The sequence below is a fragment of the Vombatus ursinus genome, unplaced genomic scaffold, assembly GCF_900497805.2.
Source record: "Vombatus ursinus unplaced genomic scaffold, bare-nosed wombat genome assembly UNPS02014770.1, whole genome shotgun sequence".
NCBI classification, from domain to species: Eukaryota; Metazoa; Chordata; class Mammalia; order Diprotodontia; family Vombatidae; genus Vombatus; species Vombatus ursinus.
Window position 1 is genome coordinate 471698 of NW_020954548.1, and position 20399 is coordinate 492096.

The following is a 20399-nucleotide window of genomic DNA, read 5'->3' on the forward strand; positions in this document are numbered from 1 at the left end:
CTGAAAACCATGATCAAAAAAAGAGCCTAGACATCATCTTTCAAAAAATTACCAAGGAAAACTGCCCTGATATGCTAGAAGCAGAGGTAAAATAGAAATAGAAAGAATCCACCGATCACCTCCTGAAAGAGATCCCAGAAGGAAAACTCCCAGGAATATTATAGCCAAATTCCAGAGTTCCCAGGTCAAGGAGAAGATATTCCAAGTAGCCAGAAAGAAACAATTCAAGTATTGTGGAAACACAATCATGATAACATGAGATTTAGCAGCTTTTACATTAATGGACTGGAGGGCTTTGAATATGATATTCCAGAGGTCAAAGAAGCTTGGATCAAAACCAAGAATCACCTATCCAGCAAAACTGAGTGTAATCAATGAGGGGAGAAAATTGACATTCAATGATATAGAGAAATTTAATGCATTCTTGAGAAAAAACCAGAGTTAAATAGAAAAATTGACTTTTAAATACAAGACTCAAGGGAAGCATGAAAAGGTAAACAGGAAAGAGAAATCATAAGGGACTTATTGAAGTTGAACTGTTTACATTCCTACATGGAAAGATGATATCTGTAACTCATGAGACCTTTCTCATTATTAGGGTAGTTGGAGGGAATATATATAGACAGAGGGCACAGGGTGAGTTGAATACAAAGGGATGATGTCTAAAATATAAAATTAAGGAGTGAAAGAGAAACTGGAAGGAGAAAGGGAAAGACAGAATGGGGTAAATTATCTCACATAAAAGAGGCAAGAAAAAGCTTTGATGGTGGAGGGGAAGAGGGGGGAGGTGAAAGGGAATGAGTGAGCCTTACTCTCATTGGATTTGGCTTAAGAAGAGAATAACATACACACTCAATTGGGTATGGAAATCTATCTTACCTTATAGGAAAGTAGGGGGTAAGGGAATAAGAGAGGGGGAGAGGTGATAGAAGGAAGGGCAGATTGGGGGAGGGGTCAATCAGCAAGCACTTTTGAGGAGGGACAGGGTCAAAAGAGAGAACAGAATAAACGGGGGGCGGGATAGGATGAAAAGAAATGAAAGGAAAAGTCTTTCACAACATGACTATTACGGTAGTGTTTTGCACGACTACACATGTATAACCTATATTGAATTGCTTGCCTTCTCAATGAGTGGAGTAAGGAGGGAGGAAAGGAGAGAATTTATAACTCAAAGTTTCAAAAACAAATGTTAAAAATGGTTTTTACATGTAACTGGGGGGGAGCAGCTAAGTGGCGCAGTGGATAGAACACCAGCCCTGAAGTCATGAGGACCTGAGTTCAAATACAGCCGCAGACCAAACACTTGATACTAACTAGCTGTGTGACTCTGGGCAAGTCACTTAACCCCAATTGCCTAAAAAACAAAGCAAAACAAAACATGTAACTGGGAAATAAGATACACAGGCAATGGGGTATAGAAATCTATCTTACCCTACAGGAAAATAGAAGGGGATAAGAGTAGGGGGGGGGTGATAGAAGGGAGGGCAGATTGGGGGAAGGGGTAATCAGAATGCAGGACATCTTGGAGTGGGGAGAGAGGAGAGAAGGGGAGAAAATTTGGAACTCAAAATCTTGTGGAAGTGAATGTTGAAAACTAAAAATAAATAAATAAATTTTTTGAAATTAAAAAAAAAAAAAGAAATGACAAGCAGGATGGTTTCAAAAGCCTGGAAGGATTTATACAAACTGATGCAAAGTTAAGTGAGCAGAATCAGGTGAATACTGTACACAATAACAGCAATATTGTATGATGAGTAATTGTGAATGACTTACATATTCCTAGCAATACAATGATCCAAGACAATCCAAAAGGATTCATGATGAAAAATGCTATCCGCCTCCAGAGAAAGAACTGATGGAGTCTGAATGCAGACCAAAGCATGCATGCATACTTGCTTGCCTCCTGCCTTTATGTTTTCTTCCACAAAATGACTAATATGGAATTGTTTTACATGATTGCACATATATAACTTATATCAAATTGTTTACCATCTCAGGGAGAGGGGAAGGGAGAGAGGGAGAGAATTTGAAACTCAAAAATTTTTTTAAAAATTTTTAAACACATGTTAAAAATTGTTTTTATATGTAATTAGTGAAAAAACAAAATACTATTTTAAAAAAATGATTCAAGATTAAGAAATCAAAGAGCCAGAGGCTAGTAAATTATTCAGAAGCCTCATATCTACATGTTATGAATATTTTCTTCAAGAAGTAAGTTAATAAATATCAGTCATAGCAAATATTAAATAAAGTCATAAATATGAGAGTGATTTTCTTTAAAAGAAAATGCTTAATTGATGCTTTTGGTTTTCATATTATTGTTACTTCCTAATAATCAACTTTCCATTGAAATCTCGTAAGAAAAACAGCTACATGAAACAAAACATCACAGCAAATGCCTCTGACATCCATAATTCACCAACTTTTTGCTGAGAGGAGAGAAGCGTATTTCATTATTAGTCCTTCGGAACCAATATTTAATCTGAATTCTGACATCTTGTAGCACTGTTTTTATCTACCTTATGTATCTTATTATGTAAAGTGTTCTCTTAGTTTTACTATCTCCATTCTGCATAGGTTCATACAAATCTCATATTTCTCTGAATTCATCAGTAATTTATATGTTACAATAATATTCTACTTCATTCATATGCCACAGTTCATTTAGCCATTCACCAATCAATAGAAACACACTTTTATCCATTTTTTATTGTTGCCACAAACTGCTATTATGAATATTTTCATATATATTGACCTTTTTTTGTCTCTGACCTCCTTAGGGTACATATCAAGTAGTGGGATCACCAGGTCAAAGGGTATAAACAGTTTAGTAACTTTTCTCAAATAATACTAATTTTTCCCCCAAAATAGTTAGACCAACTAATTCATAGCTCTACAATGCCCAACTTTCCACAACTCTACCAACAGATTATTTCCTTCTTTCAATATTAAATGTGAATGAGGTAAAACCTAAAGTTGTTTTAATTTGCATTTCTCTTAGTCTTTGTTATTTGGAAATTTGTTTCATAAGTTTGTTGACAGTTTGTATTTTTCTTTTAAAAACTGCTTGTTCATAAAAATTGATTATATCTTAGCCAAAAGAAAATGCCTGTTTTTTTGACATGAGAATAGTTTCTGAAATAGTCATCTTTGTGCAATCAGATCATTAATTTGTTAAGCAAGAATAAAAATTAACATCAATTTAGAAGAAATGCAGATAAAAAAACCCTGTGTGCTTCTTTTTCAGATCAATCACAAATATTTATTAAATGCTTACTATGTACATAGAAACGGAGTGGAAAGCTCACTGACTTTTTTTTTTAGATTTCTAATATAAATTTTTAAGTTCCAAATTCTTGTGTGCTTTAGCTGAAATTTTATTTATTTAAAATAAACTAGTAATCCTGAAAAATGGGAAATGGATAATTCAATTCAATAAACATATATTAAGTGCCTACTATGTGCCAGGCACTGTACTAAGCACTAAGGATACAAAAAAAGGCAAAAGACAGTTCCTACCTTCAAGGAGTTTAAAATTTAATGAGGGAGACAATATGCAAATATAAACAAAGCAAGCTATATACAGGATAAACAGGAAATAATTAACAGAGAGAAAGCACTGGAATTAGAGGGGTTGGTCAAGGCTTCCTGTAGGAGGTAGAATTTTAGTTGGGACCTGAATAAAGTCAATGAGGTCAGGAGTTGGGGTGGAGAAGGGAGAGCATTCCAGGCATGGGGAATAGCCAGAGAATGCCTGCAGCTGAGAGATAAAGTGTCTTGGTCCAGGAACAGCAAGGAGGCCAGTATCTCTGGATCAAAGACTACATGTTGCATTGTAAGATGTAAGAAGACTGGAAAGTAAGAGAGGACCAGATTATGAAGGGCTTTGAATGTCATACACAGCATTTTGTATTTGCTCCTGGAGGCAACAGGAATCTACTGGAGTTTACTGAGGAGGGGGGAGGGGGTGACATGATCAAACTTGCATTTTAGGAAAATCACTTTAGTTGCTGAATGAAGAATGGATTATAATGGGGAGGAACTTGAGGCAGGCAGACCCACCAGCAGGCTACTGAAATAGTATAGGCATGAGATGATGAGGGCCTGCACCAGAGTGGTGATAGTGTCAGAGAGAAGAGGCCTCATTTGAGAGTTGTTACAAAAATGAAATCGACAGGCCTTGGCAAATGCTTGGATGTGGAGGGGGTGAGAGATGGTGAGCAATCTAAGGTGACTCCTAAGTTGCAAACCTGAGGGAAAGGGAGGAGGCTGTTGTCCTTTGTAGTAATAGGGAAGGTCGGAGCGGGCAGAGACAGCTAGGTGGCATAGACAGAATGCTAAAGGACAGCTAGGTGGTGCAGGAGATAGATCACTGGCCTTGAAGGCGGTTCAAATCTGGCCTCAGACACCTGATACTTACTAGCTATGTGACCCCAGCTGGGCAATGTCATTTAACCCTGTTTGCCTCAGTTACTCATCTATAAAATGAGCTGGAGAAGGAAATGCCTAACAACTCTAGTATCTTTGCCAAGAAAATCACAAATAGGATCACAAATAGTTGGACACGACCGACAACAACAAGAGGGAGTGAGGATTTAGAAGGAAAGATAGTGAGTTGTGTTTTGGGCATAAAGAGTTTAAGATGTCTACAAGACAACCACTTCAAGATGTCTGAAAGGCAGTTGGAAATGCAAGATTGGAGGTCAGCGGAGACACTGGGGTAGGAAAGGTAGATTTCAGAGTCCTTAACATAAAGATGGTAATTAAATTCATGGGCGCTGCTGAGATCACTAATTGTAGTAGTATAGAGGGAGAAAAGAAGACGATCCAGAACAGAATCTTAAGGGACCCCTATGGTTAGAGAATGTTATTTGGAAGAAGATCTAGCAAAGGAAAGGAGTGGTCATATAGGCAGCAAGAAAATCAGGAGAGAATTGTGTCCCAAAAACCTAGAGAAAAGAGAATATCAAGGAGGAAAGAGAGATCAACAGTGTCAAAGGCTGCAGAGAAATCAAGAAGACTGAGGATTTCCTTCAGAAATTTAATTTATCTTAAATAACCACCGAAGTAAGAGGCCAAAAGAACTTAAAAACCATATCAGCAAAAAACAAACAAACAAACAAAAAACAATTTGTTATCCTTGCCAAGCAGTGGAACAGAGCAACGGAAAGCTAGCTGCCCTACCTTACCCATTTAGAGTATAATCTTGTCTGCAAAACATTATGAAGGTGGATGAATGAATGAAAAAGCATTTATGAAGTATATACTATGTGCCAGGCACTGTGCTAAGTATTAGGGATACTAATACAAGTAAACAAAGTCCCTGCCCTCAAGGAGTTTACAAGGGGGAAGGCCTAACCTCCACAGAGTAGCCCAGGAAGGAAGGAAGGAATGTTTTGGTAATTTTGATTTCATTATTGTTTTTAAGGCTCAAATTGGAAACTGGGTATGGGAAGTCAGGAAAAGTAGACAAGATAAGATTATGCACAGGAGCAGCATCCCATGAAAATGGCTGGGGAGTAGTGTGGTAGGTATGAATCCATGCTAGATGTGATGAAAGCCTGTGGTCCTAGGGCAGGAAAGAACCGGGAGTGCCAGGCTGGAGGTACAAGCTGGAGTACAGGCACCTGATAGGTCTGAATCTGGGCTAAATCTATCGTAGACCAGAAATTTTAAGTAATACCATCTCATAAAACAGTGAAAACAAGTAGAAGGGAAAATAAGCCTGGAGAAAGCTTATCCTAAGAGCCAAATACATCATATAATCCCAAGATCATTTATACACAAAGCTATCAATCAAACAAGAAGTAGGGTGGTTGTAGCAGAAAGAGGATTGACTCTGGAGTTAGAGAACCTGGTGCTTGAGTGACCTTGGGCAAGTCACTTGGCTTTGTCTGGCTTCTTTGTTTCCTCACCTGTAAAGTGAAGGAATTAGGCTAAGTGGATTCTGAGGTCTCATGCACCTCTAAATCTATGATCCTGGACAAAGGTCAGCAAGTGTTTCTGCAAGTGATCTAATCTCATCATCTATAAGCAGAACCATGTCTTTCCCACATCAACTACAGAGATTTTTACTTCTCTTCTTTATCTAAACTCTCTCTTATGACCTTATCAGCTCCAATGGGTTTAATGATCATGTATATGCAAATGACTCAGAGATGTATATATTAAGTCCTAGTCTCTCCAGAACTCCAGTTAGACTGGAGATACCTCAAATTCCAAGTGTCAAAAGTAGAACTGATCTTTCCTTCCAAACCCTGTCCCCACTTAAACTTTCCTATTTCTGTCAAGTGTATTAACATTCTTTCAGTCTCCTAGATTCACAGCCTTGGCATTATGCTTAACTCCTTCCTCTCCCTCTTTCCACACATCCAATCCTCGGACAAATATTGCCATTTCTACCTCCACACTTCTCACTGTCCAGAAACTTCTCTCAATTCACACAGCCACTGTCTGAAGTTCAGGCCCTCCTCACCTCTCACCTGGAATATTGTAATGGCCACCTAAGAAGTCTCTCTCTTTCATGGCTCTCCCCACTCCAATCCGTCCTTTTACGCAGTTACGGTCAGATCTGACAATAATCCTTCTTATTCAGTCAACTGCGATGCTTCCCCTATTTCCTCTAGGATAAAATATCAATTTCTCTGTTTTGTTTTTAAAGCCCTGCACAGTTTAGACCCAATGATCCATCCAGCCTTATTATATGCTACTCCCCTTTTCAAAATTCACATGGCTCTCCATCTCCTGTCTCTGTGACTTTGTATGACTCCTGTCTCTCCTTCAAATCTACCTCCTTTTCACCTCTGCCTCAGAATTCCTCACCTCCTTCAATATGTGCCTTAAGTACCAGCATATACACGAAGCCCTTCCTGATCTACTCATCTGCTGGTGGCCTCCCTCCCTAATTATCCCAAATTTATTTCATATTTATTCTGTGTATACTTATCTATGTACGTATTATCTCTCCCCAATAGAACATAAGCTCTTTGGAAGCAGACATTGTTTCACTTTTTGTCTTTGTATCCCCAAGGTCTATCTAATACAGCTCTCAAAACACAGTAGTTCCTTAATAAATGCTTGTTGATTGATTAAAAAGGAAATGACACTAAAGAAAATAAAGGAAAATTTCCTGAACCCAATCAAATACAAAGGAAATCCATTATAGAAGAAACAAAATTTTAAAAGCATGCAAGCATTTCATTTTCAATTTAATTTGAAATGGGAAAATACTAAAAGAATAGGGGGAATCATGGTTAATTAACCTGTATTTTTTAACAGTGACAGAAAAGACACCAATAACTACAGTGATTACTGACCTACATGCCTACTTCCTAATTCCTATAAAATCTTTATAAGAATGAGTTATGTACCTATTAAAGTATCCTTGATGAAAATATGAGAAAAGAGGAAGCAGACTTTCACAGGGGATTACTTCTCCACAGCAGCTTACATATTCACAGTCAAAAACAATGCACATAGATTATAAAAACTCGCTGCTTATTATTTACTACAAAAAACTTATTTGGTTCTGTAAAACAAAATGAAGGTTCTCTCCTACCAAAGTTTGCCCTTGCATGTTAAGATCACACAAGGTTCATTAATAGGTGAAACACAGAGATAACTTTGTTTTACAATTCTCAGTGAACACTGAGGCATAAAATAGGGAAACATGCATCACCAAAGGTGTTTACTATTGTCATGGAATATGCCTTGTACAAAGTACGATTGCAAAAAGGATTCCCTATAGATATTATGATTCTCCAGATGTTTGTGTTAGTTCATGATGTGCTGATTTCCCTTTCCCTTCATCTCTGCCCCCATTCTTGAATGTTCCCATATATGTAATCTTCTATGCCTAGAACTTCCAGATCATAAACCTCCAGCTTCCCAGATGAGTGAGCGCCTCCTGTCTATAAGGCCAGAAACAGGGAAGCCACTCAGACCCTCCTGAGCCCTCCTTCTCCAGAGTCCCTGTGTTGCCTTGATCTCAGAGCTGCCCTGGTACACAGAGTGATGGAAATATCCTATTCATCACACTGAGGAGAGCTCGGTGTCCAGTAAAGATGTGCAAAGTCCTAGAAGAAGCCTCTCCCAGAACCACTCTGGACTCCCTCCTTCTCCCATGAGCTGTAGAACATCACACCCAAGGCTTTCCAGTGACAGCTGCAGTTGTATCCCTTCTCTCCCACGCCATATTTTAGAGGTACTGGTCCTAGCCTCAGTGCAGCATTAGCATGCTATTTCCCTTTGGGAGGGGTCAGTCTTGACCCCCGTGTGTATGTGTCTCATTTGTGTGTGGGGTGCTGGGGTGCTGGCCAGCTACTGTTCTTCCGTAGGAGATAATTATACAGTCTTAGTGCCCTTTCTCTGTTTATTTTCCCCTTCCCCTGCATGTTCCCTTGGGTGACTTCAGTTAAGTCATGTAGCTTAAAAGTGCCAAATAAAAGGTCTTACTACCTTCACCATTGACTGGCTCATCTGGTTCTTTTGTGAAACCCATCTAAGTCTCAGCAGTGGATTCCAATCTATGAGTCATGAGAACCTGTCAAACGTCCTGCTGAAATTTCCTATGTCTATGGAATTTCCTTGTTCTATCTATCCAGTAACCCTGGCAAGAAAAAAGGAAATGAGGTTAGTCTGGCAAGACTTGTTCTTAATAAACTTGTCCAAGGTCACAGTGCTCAATATAACTACTCAGAAGCCAGCCCTTTAATAATTTGTTCTAGCAAATGGAATGAGTTCACTGGCCTAAATTCTGAAGGCTCAACCTTCTTTCCTTTTCCGAAAATCAGAATGTTTACTCATTTCATCTTATAACATCACTTATTCTCCATGATTTTTCAAAAATCACTGATAATAGCTCAGTAATCATGTCCATAAGTTCTTTCAGAATTCTGGTTCTGTTACTATCTGTATGACCTTGGGGAAAATAGTATCTCCCTGGTTCTTGGATTATTCATCTGATAAGAGGGAGGATGGAAGAATGAACTAAATTACCTTAAAGGTCTCTTCTAACTCTAAAGTCTATGCTCAGTGGAAAGAAGACTGGATTTGGAGCTAAAGGATCTGGGTTCAAATTCTGAACCTGTTATTTCTTACTTGTTTGACCTTGGAGAAGTTAAACCTCTCTTGGGTTTCACTTTTTTCATGTATAAAATGAAATGATTAAATCGCATGACCTCTAAGGTCCCTTCTAGCTCTAAATTTATGAGACCTTTTGAGCTTTAGTTAGTTCACTTTCAGTTTTTGTATATGTCCTTTTAAAGACTAAGCTCAATGAGTTCCTCTGGTAATCATGGTTATCTCTTTAGATGTCACTTGCCCCCTTTTTCCCATCCCTCAATGGAATCATCTCAAAATGCATCATTAGAATTTCATTCAAACAATGTATAGTGTCTCCTTCCTTATAAATTACAAAATCTAAGATGGCATGGGTACTTCATTCCAAGTTTCCTTAATCAACTGGTTTTTCTTTATTAGTTCTCTACCTTTTGAAAGATGAAATTATCAGCAGAGTATGTCAAAAACTTACCAGATGCTCAGCTAACAGCTGAGAGATCTCTAGCACATATCAAGGTGGCCAAAGTTCTTGACCATAACTGCTTCTATGCTAACTTTGTGATTTATAACAGGAATTAATTATCCATTTCTCCCTTCTAGTCTAGAGCCTATAATGTAGATTCTACATTATATTCCCCACCATGACATTTCTTTTTTTCTCCCTTCTTTCATCAACAACCATATACTTTCCACTACACTTCCTTCCTATAGCTAAGAAATTTCAGTGTGATAGTAAATATCTATGTCAAACATAATACTACTCTTCTACTCTTTCTGATCTTTTGATTTTTAAATCCAATGTTTTATTATAGCACCCTGCTTCTCATGTAGAATAAATGGAATATCACAGAACTGTAGGACAGTCCAAAATACCTCTCATTTGGTAAGCCTAGCCTCTTTTGCAGTCAGCTGATTTTAGAATCCTGAGACATATCTTTTTCTCTTGCTTGGCACTCTCGGGCCTTGCCCTTTTCTAGAAACCTTCATGTGAAAGCCTTAGTACCCCCAGCTATATATTCTTTGTTATCTCACTGAAACAGAAACTGTCACCTCCCTCTAAAGCCAGGGCCCTTACCTACAACATCAGGTGCACAGGTAGTCTTGCGGCCATGGTATTGGAGTAGCAGTATTAGGATCAGCAAGCATGCCGACAGCCTACACCAGAAGTCTGTGTGGTCTCGAGATAGCCATTTAATCTCTCTGGGCCCTTGTTGCTTAGTCTATAGAATGAGGAAGTTGGATTGATGCCCTTCTAACTCCAAATATATGTTCCATAGTATTCATGTGAAAGTAGAAGGAGAAAGCTTTACTTCAAAGCAAAGGCATAGTTACTTTCCTCCTTTTTTTGCAGAGGTGGGAGGTGGAACAGTACACATACTGCCAGACTTCATTAATATTTTAGTTTTGCTATACTGTTTTTTTCTCTTTCTTTTTTTATTCTTTGTTATAAAGGCTGGTTTTCTGGGTGGGGGAAAAGAGATGGACCCATTAAGAAATGAAGTGACATAAAACAAAAAAATAAATAAAATTGGTTTAAAAAAATACCATCAAGAAACAGGGAAAATTATGGGAGTTTGTTTTTTTTTTTTTTAAACAACCCATTGAGTTCCTTTTAAACATTTCTACATATTCTTACTCGGCAAGTATTTTGAGTGCCTACTTATATTCCCAATGGTCAGTAAACAAGCATTTATTAAGCACTTAATATGTACCAGGTATCGTGCTAAAGAGTGCAAAGAAAGACAAAACACATATAGTCCCTGCCTTCAAGGGGTTCACATTCTAAGAGGGGAGACAACATGCAAAAAACTTCACATTTAAAATACACACAATGTGAATGAAAGGTAATTTCAAATGGAAGGCAGTTAAGAGTGGAGTAGATCATGCAGAATACTGAAGGAAATGACCAGGTTTCTGCATCATTATTCAGAAGACAAGACTTACATACAAGATAAGTATCAAAATGTCTGTAATAGGCTGGAAGTGCTATAGAAATTTTTAAAAAGCTTATGAATGGTGATTGCTGGAAGAATAAAGAAGACATCATGGAAGGTGTGGAATTTGAGCTAGGCACAGAGAGCAGAGGGAGAAAAGAGAGTAGAAACCATGAACTAGATGTTAATTCAATCATCAATAAACACAATCCAAGACATCAAGTTTGAAATTTGAGCTACTGAATTTGACACCAGAAGGCTGGAAATTAGGGAGTAAAAGAACATAAAATATTAAATAACAATAACTTAAGCAATAAATAATGCAGAGAACAATAAATAATGAAAAGGTATCTTCCCCATCCTCCAAAAGACACTATTATCTCTTCATATAGGTAAGATATCTTTCACCATAAGGTTCCCCAACCAAATTTTGTGTACCAATGACATCAACTCTACGTGTACATTCTGGTTTGGTTTTTTTTTTCTAATTTTGTTCATATAATTCTGATTTATTTTTACCTTATAGCTTTGAAGGGAAAAAGGTACAACATTGAATTTGTAACAAAATTAAAGAGGCAAAACAAAAATCTTACAGGAAAAGCAAAAGGGAAAAAAAAGTGGTTTATTTTTACTTGGCTTTGTTTTTAAATATTTGTATCAAATTAAATGAAATACAGGCATACTCTATATAATTCTGCTCTAATCAACATTAAGAAACATAACCATCCCTCTAAAGCTATTGGGCTTTCACTCAGGCCGTTCTGATACCCAGGGTCACAAAGCTAGTAAGCGTCTAAGGCCACATTTGAATTCAGGTCCTCCCGACTCAGGGCCAATACTCTACCCACCACGCCTCCTAGCCCCTACTTTTCATCAAAGTTAGCTCTAGAGTTCCTCCAATCATCTCTGTTCCTATGGAACTATCTGGCTCATGAGCATCATTTCTCCTAAAGTCATTTTTTTATGGATCCACTTAACAGCTTTAGGCAGGTTGTGCCCATAGCAAAAAAAACCTCAATCAACAATTTTCAGCTTTCAAATCTCTGTGCATATCACATCATACAGAACTGCAAGACACAAATAGGAAGGATAGATAGGACAACAGAAAAATTATTCAGGAGGAAATGCACAATTCATTTTCATTTTCCCCCTTATGTTGACTGCCCTTTTGTCACTAATTATTTAATAGATGAAATTAAAAGACAACAAGTAGTATGGCAACTGCTTTCTACTTTTCTATAAATCATGTCAGAACATTGTTGGAAATAGGCACGTACAAGACAGGAATTCTCTGCTTCATCTCCTCTCTAGTTACAGCATTCTCCCACTACCATTCCATTCACCTACACTATGCTCACTGGCACTATATTAACTGCCTACACTCATTGGCATCAGAGTAAATCTACTCCACAACACAGAAGGTATCATCATGAGTCAATAACCTTATGCCACTGGTTTGATGAAGATAATTTAGGATTGGGCTCTGTCCTGAGATTTAAAGTCTTCTTTCAAGTCTTCATTCCTTCCACTATACCACCCTCCTCTCATGTAATTTCACTGGCAAAATGTTCATAAACATTCTCGATGGGTTGCAAATATGGCTTTATATTTGATATTCAATCAGAAGAGCCTGAGTTCAATTAGACCACATCTGATAAGAATAAATTTGAATAATACTATCAGAATTCAATAGATTTTAAAGTCATCCTCAAAACTCCTCTAAAAAATAAACAGAGTAGGGACTGGGATAGGCAAGGTAGGCAGCCACCTGGGACACTTCAGGAAGCACAGGTCTATGTTACTCTCTCCTATTCAAAAAGTTCCAGTGGTTCTGTTATCGTCTCCAGGATAAAATACAGGCCTCTATGTTTGACATTCAAAGCCCTTCATAATTTGAATGCAGCCTACCTTTCCAAGGCAGCCATCACTGAAGCACCTCTCCTTCTCTTTTTAATAACCTGTTCAAGCTCCTATGGCTAATAAGAAATAGAGTATGGACACTATGTTCCATACCCTTTTTATTAAAAACACACCAAATTATTACTTTAACTTAATAGTTACTACATAGATTAAGTTTGTTCAATAGTTTTGATTCTTTCAAGCTACCCTGGGTCTTTCTTGTCTTCATTCAATCTCTGTACTACTTTTGCTTCAAAAAAGAAAGAAAGAAACAAAAGGAAAAAAGGACTATTATAAGAAAGGTCCTCTACATTTATAGCTTTTGCTATTTCCTTTTTAATTTACCTCCCAATTATCTCCTTAGTAACATGATTCTTATTAACATAAGTTAAAATACTAGGAGCCAGACTCAGGATCACATGACTCTGGATGAAATAACAGACGCAATTGCTACTGACCTCTCATGCCAGAACATTCTGATTCAACATAAAACTAGTACTTACTTAAGTACTCACTCTCCTTTAAAATAATTTGTAACATTTTACCTCCCCTCAAATCTATATTGTAATCTGCCAGTCTATAATTTCCTTCTCTGAGAACCTTGAAAATATGACTATTTTTCAATGACACTGATTTAATGGTTGGCAACCTGCACTGATTACATTTTTAACTCAATTCTCTTTAAACATCTGTTTTCTGGACATAATCTCTTATGTTAAGTATATCTAACCTTCCTATAACCACTCTGCTAGAAGTAAAGTAGTTAGCTCCTACCCTACAAAAAACAGAAAAAGTCTATATGTAACACATTTTTGTGGTATAATCAATCTGATTGCTTAGGTCATATACAAGGTTATATACATTAGAAACTAATAAACTAATAAAGACTGTTAAAATGACTGGATTAGCCCTGTCAGGGCCAAGTTTAGTGGTAACATATTCAGAGTCATTTTGTTTCCTAGCACTATTAGTATCAAAAAAAAACACAAAAAACCCTACGAGTTTCAAGGTTTATTTTTGTTTTTCTATAAGTTGCTATAGTAATCCAAGATTTTTTAAAAAATCTTTTGCCTTTTATTCATGAAATTGATTTAAAGTTCAATGTAAAATGAATCATTTTTGTTTGTTGCAATAACATATTGTAAACACCATCTGTCCCCTGTATGCTAAAAACGCTAGTTTTCGAAGTACTTTATTGTCCTCAGATGAAAGGAACTCTATCAATGACCTCCCTATTTAGTGGCATTAATTTTCCCCTCCTTTCCCTACCCTACAGTCAATTTTATTAAGACTAAGTAGTTTTTCATTTTTTCCATAAAGATCATAGGTATTTTTTTTAAATCAGTCCATTCCAGCTGAAAAACATTTTGAGGGCTAGGAATTACATTATACTTCAATATTTTCATGATTAGTCTTCCTCTAAAAATAATGTACAACCTTTACATGTAATTGGAAAACATAAAATACTAGTAAATGGGAAAAAATTAAAATCATGTACAATTCTGAGTTCGTATTGGCATTTTTAGAATTGGGATGCTCCTGTATATGAGATTTTCTGGGGTTCATTAATATCTGACTTTTTTCCAAGTTTTTCCAAGTTTTCCAATCCAAACCCTCACCCAAAGGCTCATTCAATTCTTCTAACTTGATAGCTAAGGGTTTGCCATCAAAATCACTAAGATTATTTTATCTAAAGAACACCTTTATTAAGAAGAGACTTTATGGTTCCTCTTCTACTCCTGAGGATCATAACACAAATTCTGAAAATACTTTTTTTTTGTTTTAATTTTTAGGCAATTGGGGTTAAGTGACTTGCCCAGGGTCACACAGCTAGTAAGTGTCAAGCGTTTGGTCTGAGGCCAGATTTGAACTCAGGTCCTCCTGACTTCAGGGCCGGTGCTCTATCCGCCGAGCCACCTAGCTGCCCCTTGAAAATACTTTTATAACCTATTGCAAAACATTTTCTCTCTAGTTAAGTAAAACATCATTGAGAAATGAAGTCTTCTAAACCAGATCTTTTATTAGTTTACTCTATAAAAATAAATAAATCATGCTTCAGTCTTCATAAGGCTGACCTGGCGTTAAGGAGACAGCAATCACCTTTCCACAGAGAAAAATAACCTGCCAATCTAAAATTAGATTTGTTTTTCCTCTTCAAGGGACCTGGGGCCCCCTCATTTCTGCACCCTCTTCAATCTTGGGATCCCAGTTCTAGACCTGAAGGGAGTTTTGAGGCTACCTAGCCCAACCACCTCATTTACAGATAAAGAACCTGAGGACCAAACAGGGCAAGTGGGATGCCCAAAGTCACACGGCAATAAACAGGGCTGAGCCTCTAACGTGAATCCTCTGACTCCAAATCCAGCACCCCTTCCATTATAGCAAGCTTACCGAGGCTGACCAAAAACGGAGGTGAAGTTTTCAAAAGCATACTGCTCCCAGCAGGAAGCTGTTTGGAGCCCCCTCCTACCACTAGGATTTTCCAAAAAAAGGACAAATTTCTTAAATACTCTGATCACTATGAGCCACTATAGATACGTTCCTGAATGGGGTCTATTTTTATCAACTAGGATGCTGCCCTCAATGCTTGCAGGGTACAGGAAGCACTCTTACAATCAGAACCAATTCAAATTTCTATAATGCTTTAAGGTTCACAAATTACTTTCAACATAGTCATTCTATGAATTAGGCAGTGAGTATTATTATTATTCCCACTTTAAAGACAAGGAAGTTAAATCCTGACTTTTTTTTCAAGTTGGTCTAGATCTAGACTCTAACCCGAAGGCATGCCATCCCTCTGACTTTGCTGCTATTTGTTTAATCATTTGGTTGGAGTAAATTGATTTGTGTATGCTCATATAGCTAGTAACGAAGAATTCAAACTCACATCTTCCAGGCCCAAGTCCAATTCTTGAACTTATCAGCTAAGCTGATTGTAAATATCAACATAAACTATTAAAATTAAGCAAAGTGATACAAGTGTACACGAAAGAGGAAAATCTATCTCGTTCAATGTTTTTATACTTTAACAATTCCCTGCCTTATCAGGTTAATAGGTACAAGAAAATAATTAACAGGTTGACTCAAATCTTCAGAACATGACCATCAAGCATAATGGTGGCTTTCCGAATAAATGAAAGATTACAAAATCGGAGGGAGAAAATTGGCGAGTGGATGCCCACACCAGAAAGCAGGCCCAGAGTAGAAGACTAGGAGCAAAGGAATAAGGGATGAAACCAAAGGTAACTAGAGGTCTGGGGTATTTCAGAGGCTTCAGAGAGATGGAAAGGTGACAAAGTATTGCAAAAAGGGTATGGATGAATTGGCAGTGGCTACAGTATTAAAAGTGGTTAAGAAGGGTACTGAGGCTAGTGTGAAAGGAAGGCTTAGAAAGACTGGAGGGATGCAGGTGAGATTTAGCCACAGAAGAGACTTTAGACATGGTTCCTCAAAGATGGAGGAATGTGATAGAAGCAGAAGATGTTACAGGAGATAAGATAATTAGAAATATAGTTTTAAAACTAACCTCCATTGCTGATAGCTGTAATCCCTCGATAAAAATCTTCAAAACTGATGATACCAAGTCCACTGGGATCCAGATATTTAGTCAAATCCTTCACCTGTAATTACAAAAATGAAAACTATAACATAACCAAAATACTTTCATTTAAAAAGCTATGCATGACATAAATAGAAAAGATACAAAAAAGGAAATATAAACTGTCCCTAACCACAAGAAAAGATTTCAAATGCTCTAAGTCTAATTATTTAAAAAGTGTAAGTCAAGAAACATTATACTACCTTACAACTATTACACCAAAAATATAAAAAAATGGTCAAGTCCAATGTTGGCAGGGCTGTGGGAAAACAGGAATACATCATTGATAGGACTTCAGATTAGTGCAAATATTTAGAAGAGTAACATGCTTACACATATAAGTCATAAAACTGATGACAGATGACAGGATCATAGATGTAGAGTGTGAAGAGACTTCAGAGGTCAACTAATTTAACCTCTTCAACTTAAAGATAAAGAAACTGAGGCCCACAGAGATTAAAATGATTGGTCCAAAGCCACACAGGTAGGAAGATTTAGAGATAGGATTCAAACCTAGGTCTTCTGGCTCCAGAGCCTGTACTCTTTCCACTGTAGGAAGCTCACTACTAGGACTCTTTACCAGAAACACCATATGGAAGAAAAAAGGATCTATATATGCAGAAATGTTAGTAACTGCTTTGTGTTAATACAAAATTAGAGGTAATCTAAAACCCAAAAGTTGGAGAATGACTAAATATATCATACCATATTATTATAATGGAGTATTATGATACTTGAATGATAAACATAAAATAAACAAGTAAACATTGGAAAACCCACATGAGGTGATATAAAATGAAATCAGTAATACATGATAAAAATTGAGAACTTTTTTGTAAAGGAAAGAAGAAATAAAAAGAAAGGAAAAATAAGGAAAGAAGTAATAGAACAAAGAAAGAAAGAGCAGGGTCAAATGCGGCAGAACAAAAATATCTGCTTACTTGCTGTCTGTTTATTATTTTTGTTTTGCCCTATTAAAAGTTAAGGAGCTTAGGAAAGATTTTACTGAAAGATTTTTTACTAAAATTTTTTTTTACGTTGGCTTTTGTTGACAAGTTTATAATGAAAAATCCCTTTAAGCAGATATGTATTATATATCTGAACATTTTATACAAAAATAATAAACTGACCTCTAAAATGTATGGTTTTACTCTGAACGAAAAGATAATAAACTCCTCTTTTGAACAGAGAAGCAAAGCTAGAAGGAAGAGGCCAGGAGTGTTATAATATAGAATCTGGAAAAAATTAATTCTATGAAGGTAGGAACTGTGGCTTACTTATTCTTCTTTGTATTCCACAGTATCTAACATTGTATCTTAGATGTAACAGACACTCATATAGTTGCTGAAATACACTGAATTCCTAGGACTTGGGGGGAAAAAATGGCTAAAGATTCTTAAATAAATGATAAAACACATTTCTAGAGGGGGAAAATAAAACTTTTGAAGTTTTACAAGTTACAGCAACTCTGTTATTCAGAGATCATGAGTGGTATAAACTCATTATATAACAGGTTTAAACATTATGCCTATGATGTGGCTCTCATTACAACTAACAAGAAAATGTATCTTCAGAGCAGCTAGGTGGCGCAGTGGATAGAGCTCCAGTCTTGGAGTCAGGAGGACCTGAGATCAAATTTGGCCTCAGACACGTGACACGTACTAGCTGTGTGACCCTGGGCAAGTCACTTACCCCACTGCATGGCAAAAAGGAGAAAAAAAAAAAAGGTATCTTGATCCTAGATAAACTCACATTTTCTGAAAATCTTGTTCCACAATATGTCTCAAAAGTCTATATTCATTTTTTATTTTGACAATCATAGACAATCTTTATATATGAAGCAAGTAAATAGTCTTAAGAATCTTTTGAGGGGGGCGAAGCCAAGATGGCAGAGGGAAAGCAGTGACTTGCTAGAGCTCTCCCCCAAACCCCTCCAAATACCTACAAAAAATGGCTCTAAACAAATTCTAAAGCAGCAGAACCCACAAAAAAAACCAGAGTAAAACAAATTTCCAGCCCAAGATAACCTGGATGGCTGATCGGAAAGGTATATCATGCCAGGCTGGGGGAGGAGCGCAGTTTGGCGTGGGCACAGCAACCCTGGAGCAGACCTCAGAGAACTAAATTGCGGGCAGCTGTGGCGGTTTCCAGACTTCTCAACCCACGAACACCAAAGACAACTTACAAGATCAGTGGGAAAAGTCTGTTACTGCATTGAGAAAAGAAGCTAGATCTCAGCTGCCCCAAGGGCAGCAGCTGGCTTCTGAGCTTCCCGCCCACAGACTGAGGGGGAATCAAGTGGCTGATCAGAGGGGGACTGCAAGGATCTCTTTGCCAGTGCTGAGGCAGGAATCTCTTGCTTTGCCTGTGCTTGGATCTGGTTCACAGTTCTGAGGGGCAGTCCTGGGGCCTGGCGTGGTGGAGCTTGTTGTGGTGATGGAGAAGAAACACCTCGCCCCTTATCATAGCACCTTGGAATAACTGACACTTTTCAGGTCCCTAGCAGTATCTCTGAAAACAGCTGTAAAAACCCCCAAAGCTTGGGACAGTACATTCTCCACATTGGAAACAGACTCTTACCTTAACAAAGAGTTTAAAATTCAAGTAATTGGTTGGGATCATGAGCAAGCAGCGCAAAGAGTCAGGCTATATTATCTTACTTTGGTGACAAAGAAGATCAAAACATACAACCAGAAGAAGAAAACAAAGTCAAAGCTCCTACATCCAAAACTTCCAAGAAAAATATGAATCAGTCGCAAGCCTTGGAAGAGCTCAAAAGGGATTTTGAGAAGCAAGTAAGAGAAGTAGAGGAAAAACTGGGATGAGAAATGAGAGTGATGCAAGAAAATCATGAAAAGCAAGTTAACAGCTTGCTAAAGGAGACCCAAAAAAATACTGAAGAAAATAACACCTTAAAAAATAGCCTAACCCAAATGGCAAAAGAGGTCCAAAAAGCCAATGAAGAAAAGAATGCCCTAAAGAGCAAAATTGGACAAATTACTGAAGAAAATACTTCCTTAAAAATTAGAATAGAGCAATTGGAAGTTAGTGACTTTATGAGAAATCAAGACACTGTAAAACAAATCGAAAAGAATGAAAAATTAGAAAACAATGTGAAATATCTCACTGGAAAAACAACTGACCTGGAAAATAGATCCAGGAGAGAGAATTTAAAAATTATTGGACTACCCGAAAGCCATGATCAAAAAAAAAAAGCCTTGACATCATCTTTCAAAAAAAAAAAAGAAAAAAGAAAAAGAATCTTTTGAAAATGGAGAATTAATAAAATGGAAAAGTCAAAAAGGTTTTTAAAAATCATCTAATACTAATATATAGTGAAGTGAACAGAACCAGGAGAACAATCTACAAAGAAATAGGAATATTATAAAGATAATCAATTAACGACCCCATCACAATTCCAAAAGACTCATGATGAAACATGCTATCCACGTCCAGATAGGGAACTGATGAATTCAGAGTGCAGATTGAAGAATATTTTTTCTTTCTTTCTTTTTAAAAAAAATGGCTAATGCAAAAATTTGCTTTTTATGACTATACATATTTGTAATGGGTTTTATTTTTCTTGCCTTCATAATGGGTGAGACATAGGGTAGAGAGAGAAAGAGAATTTGGAACTAAAAAAAAAATCTGTGTTTTAAAAAAAAATTTTAAAATAAAAAAGGAGGTATGTGTGAAATCATCTAATCCAATTCTCTCATTTTACAGATGTGGAAATTGATCTAAAGTGAGAAAGTAACTTCGCCAATGCAACACAGTCATCTCCAGAAATTAGATCAAAACCTGGGTTTCCTGATTTGTGATCCAGTTCCTTATATTGTGTAGTTTAGATTAAGATAAAGATTTTCTTCTTCAGAACAATGATAGATTTGTATTTTTAAAAGTACTTT

General features: G+C 37.0%; 1 protein-coding gene across 1 annotated transcript in view; it reads right to left on the bottom strand.

Annotated features, from left to right (window-relative positions):
- The window catches only part of LOC114043788 (rab11 family-interacting protein 3-like), a 169890-nt gene that overhangs the window by 94661 nt on the left and 54830 nt on the right, over window positions 1–20399 (bottom strand). The window contains exon 2 of the mRNA XM_027863026.1: window positions 16420–16513. Within this exon, the coding sequence (XP_027718827.1) occupies window positions 16420–16513 (94 nt within the window). The remainder of the gene's footprint in view (window positions 1–16419; window positions 16514–20399) is intronic.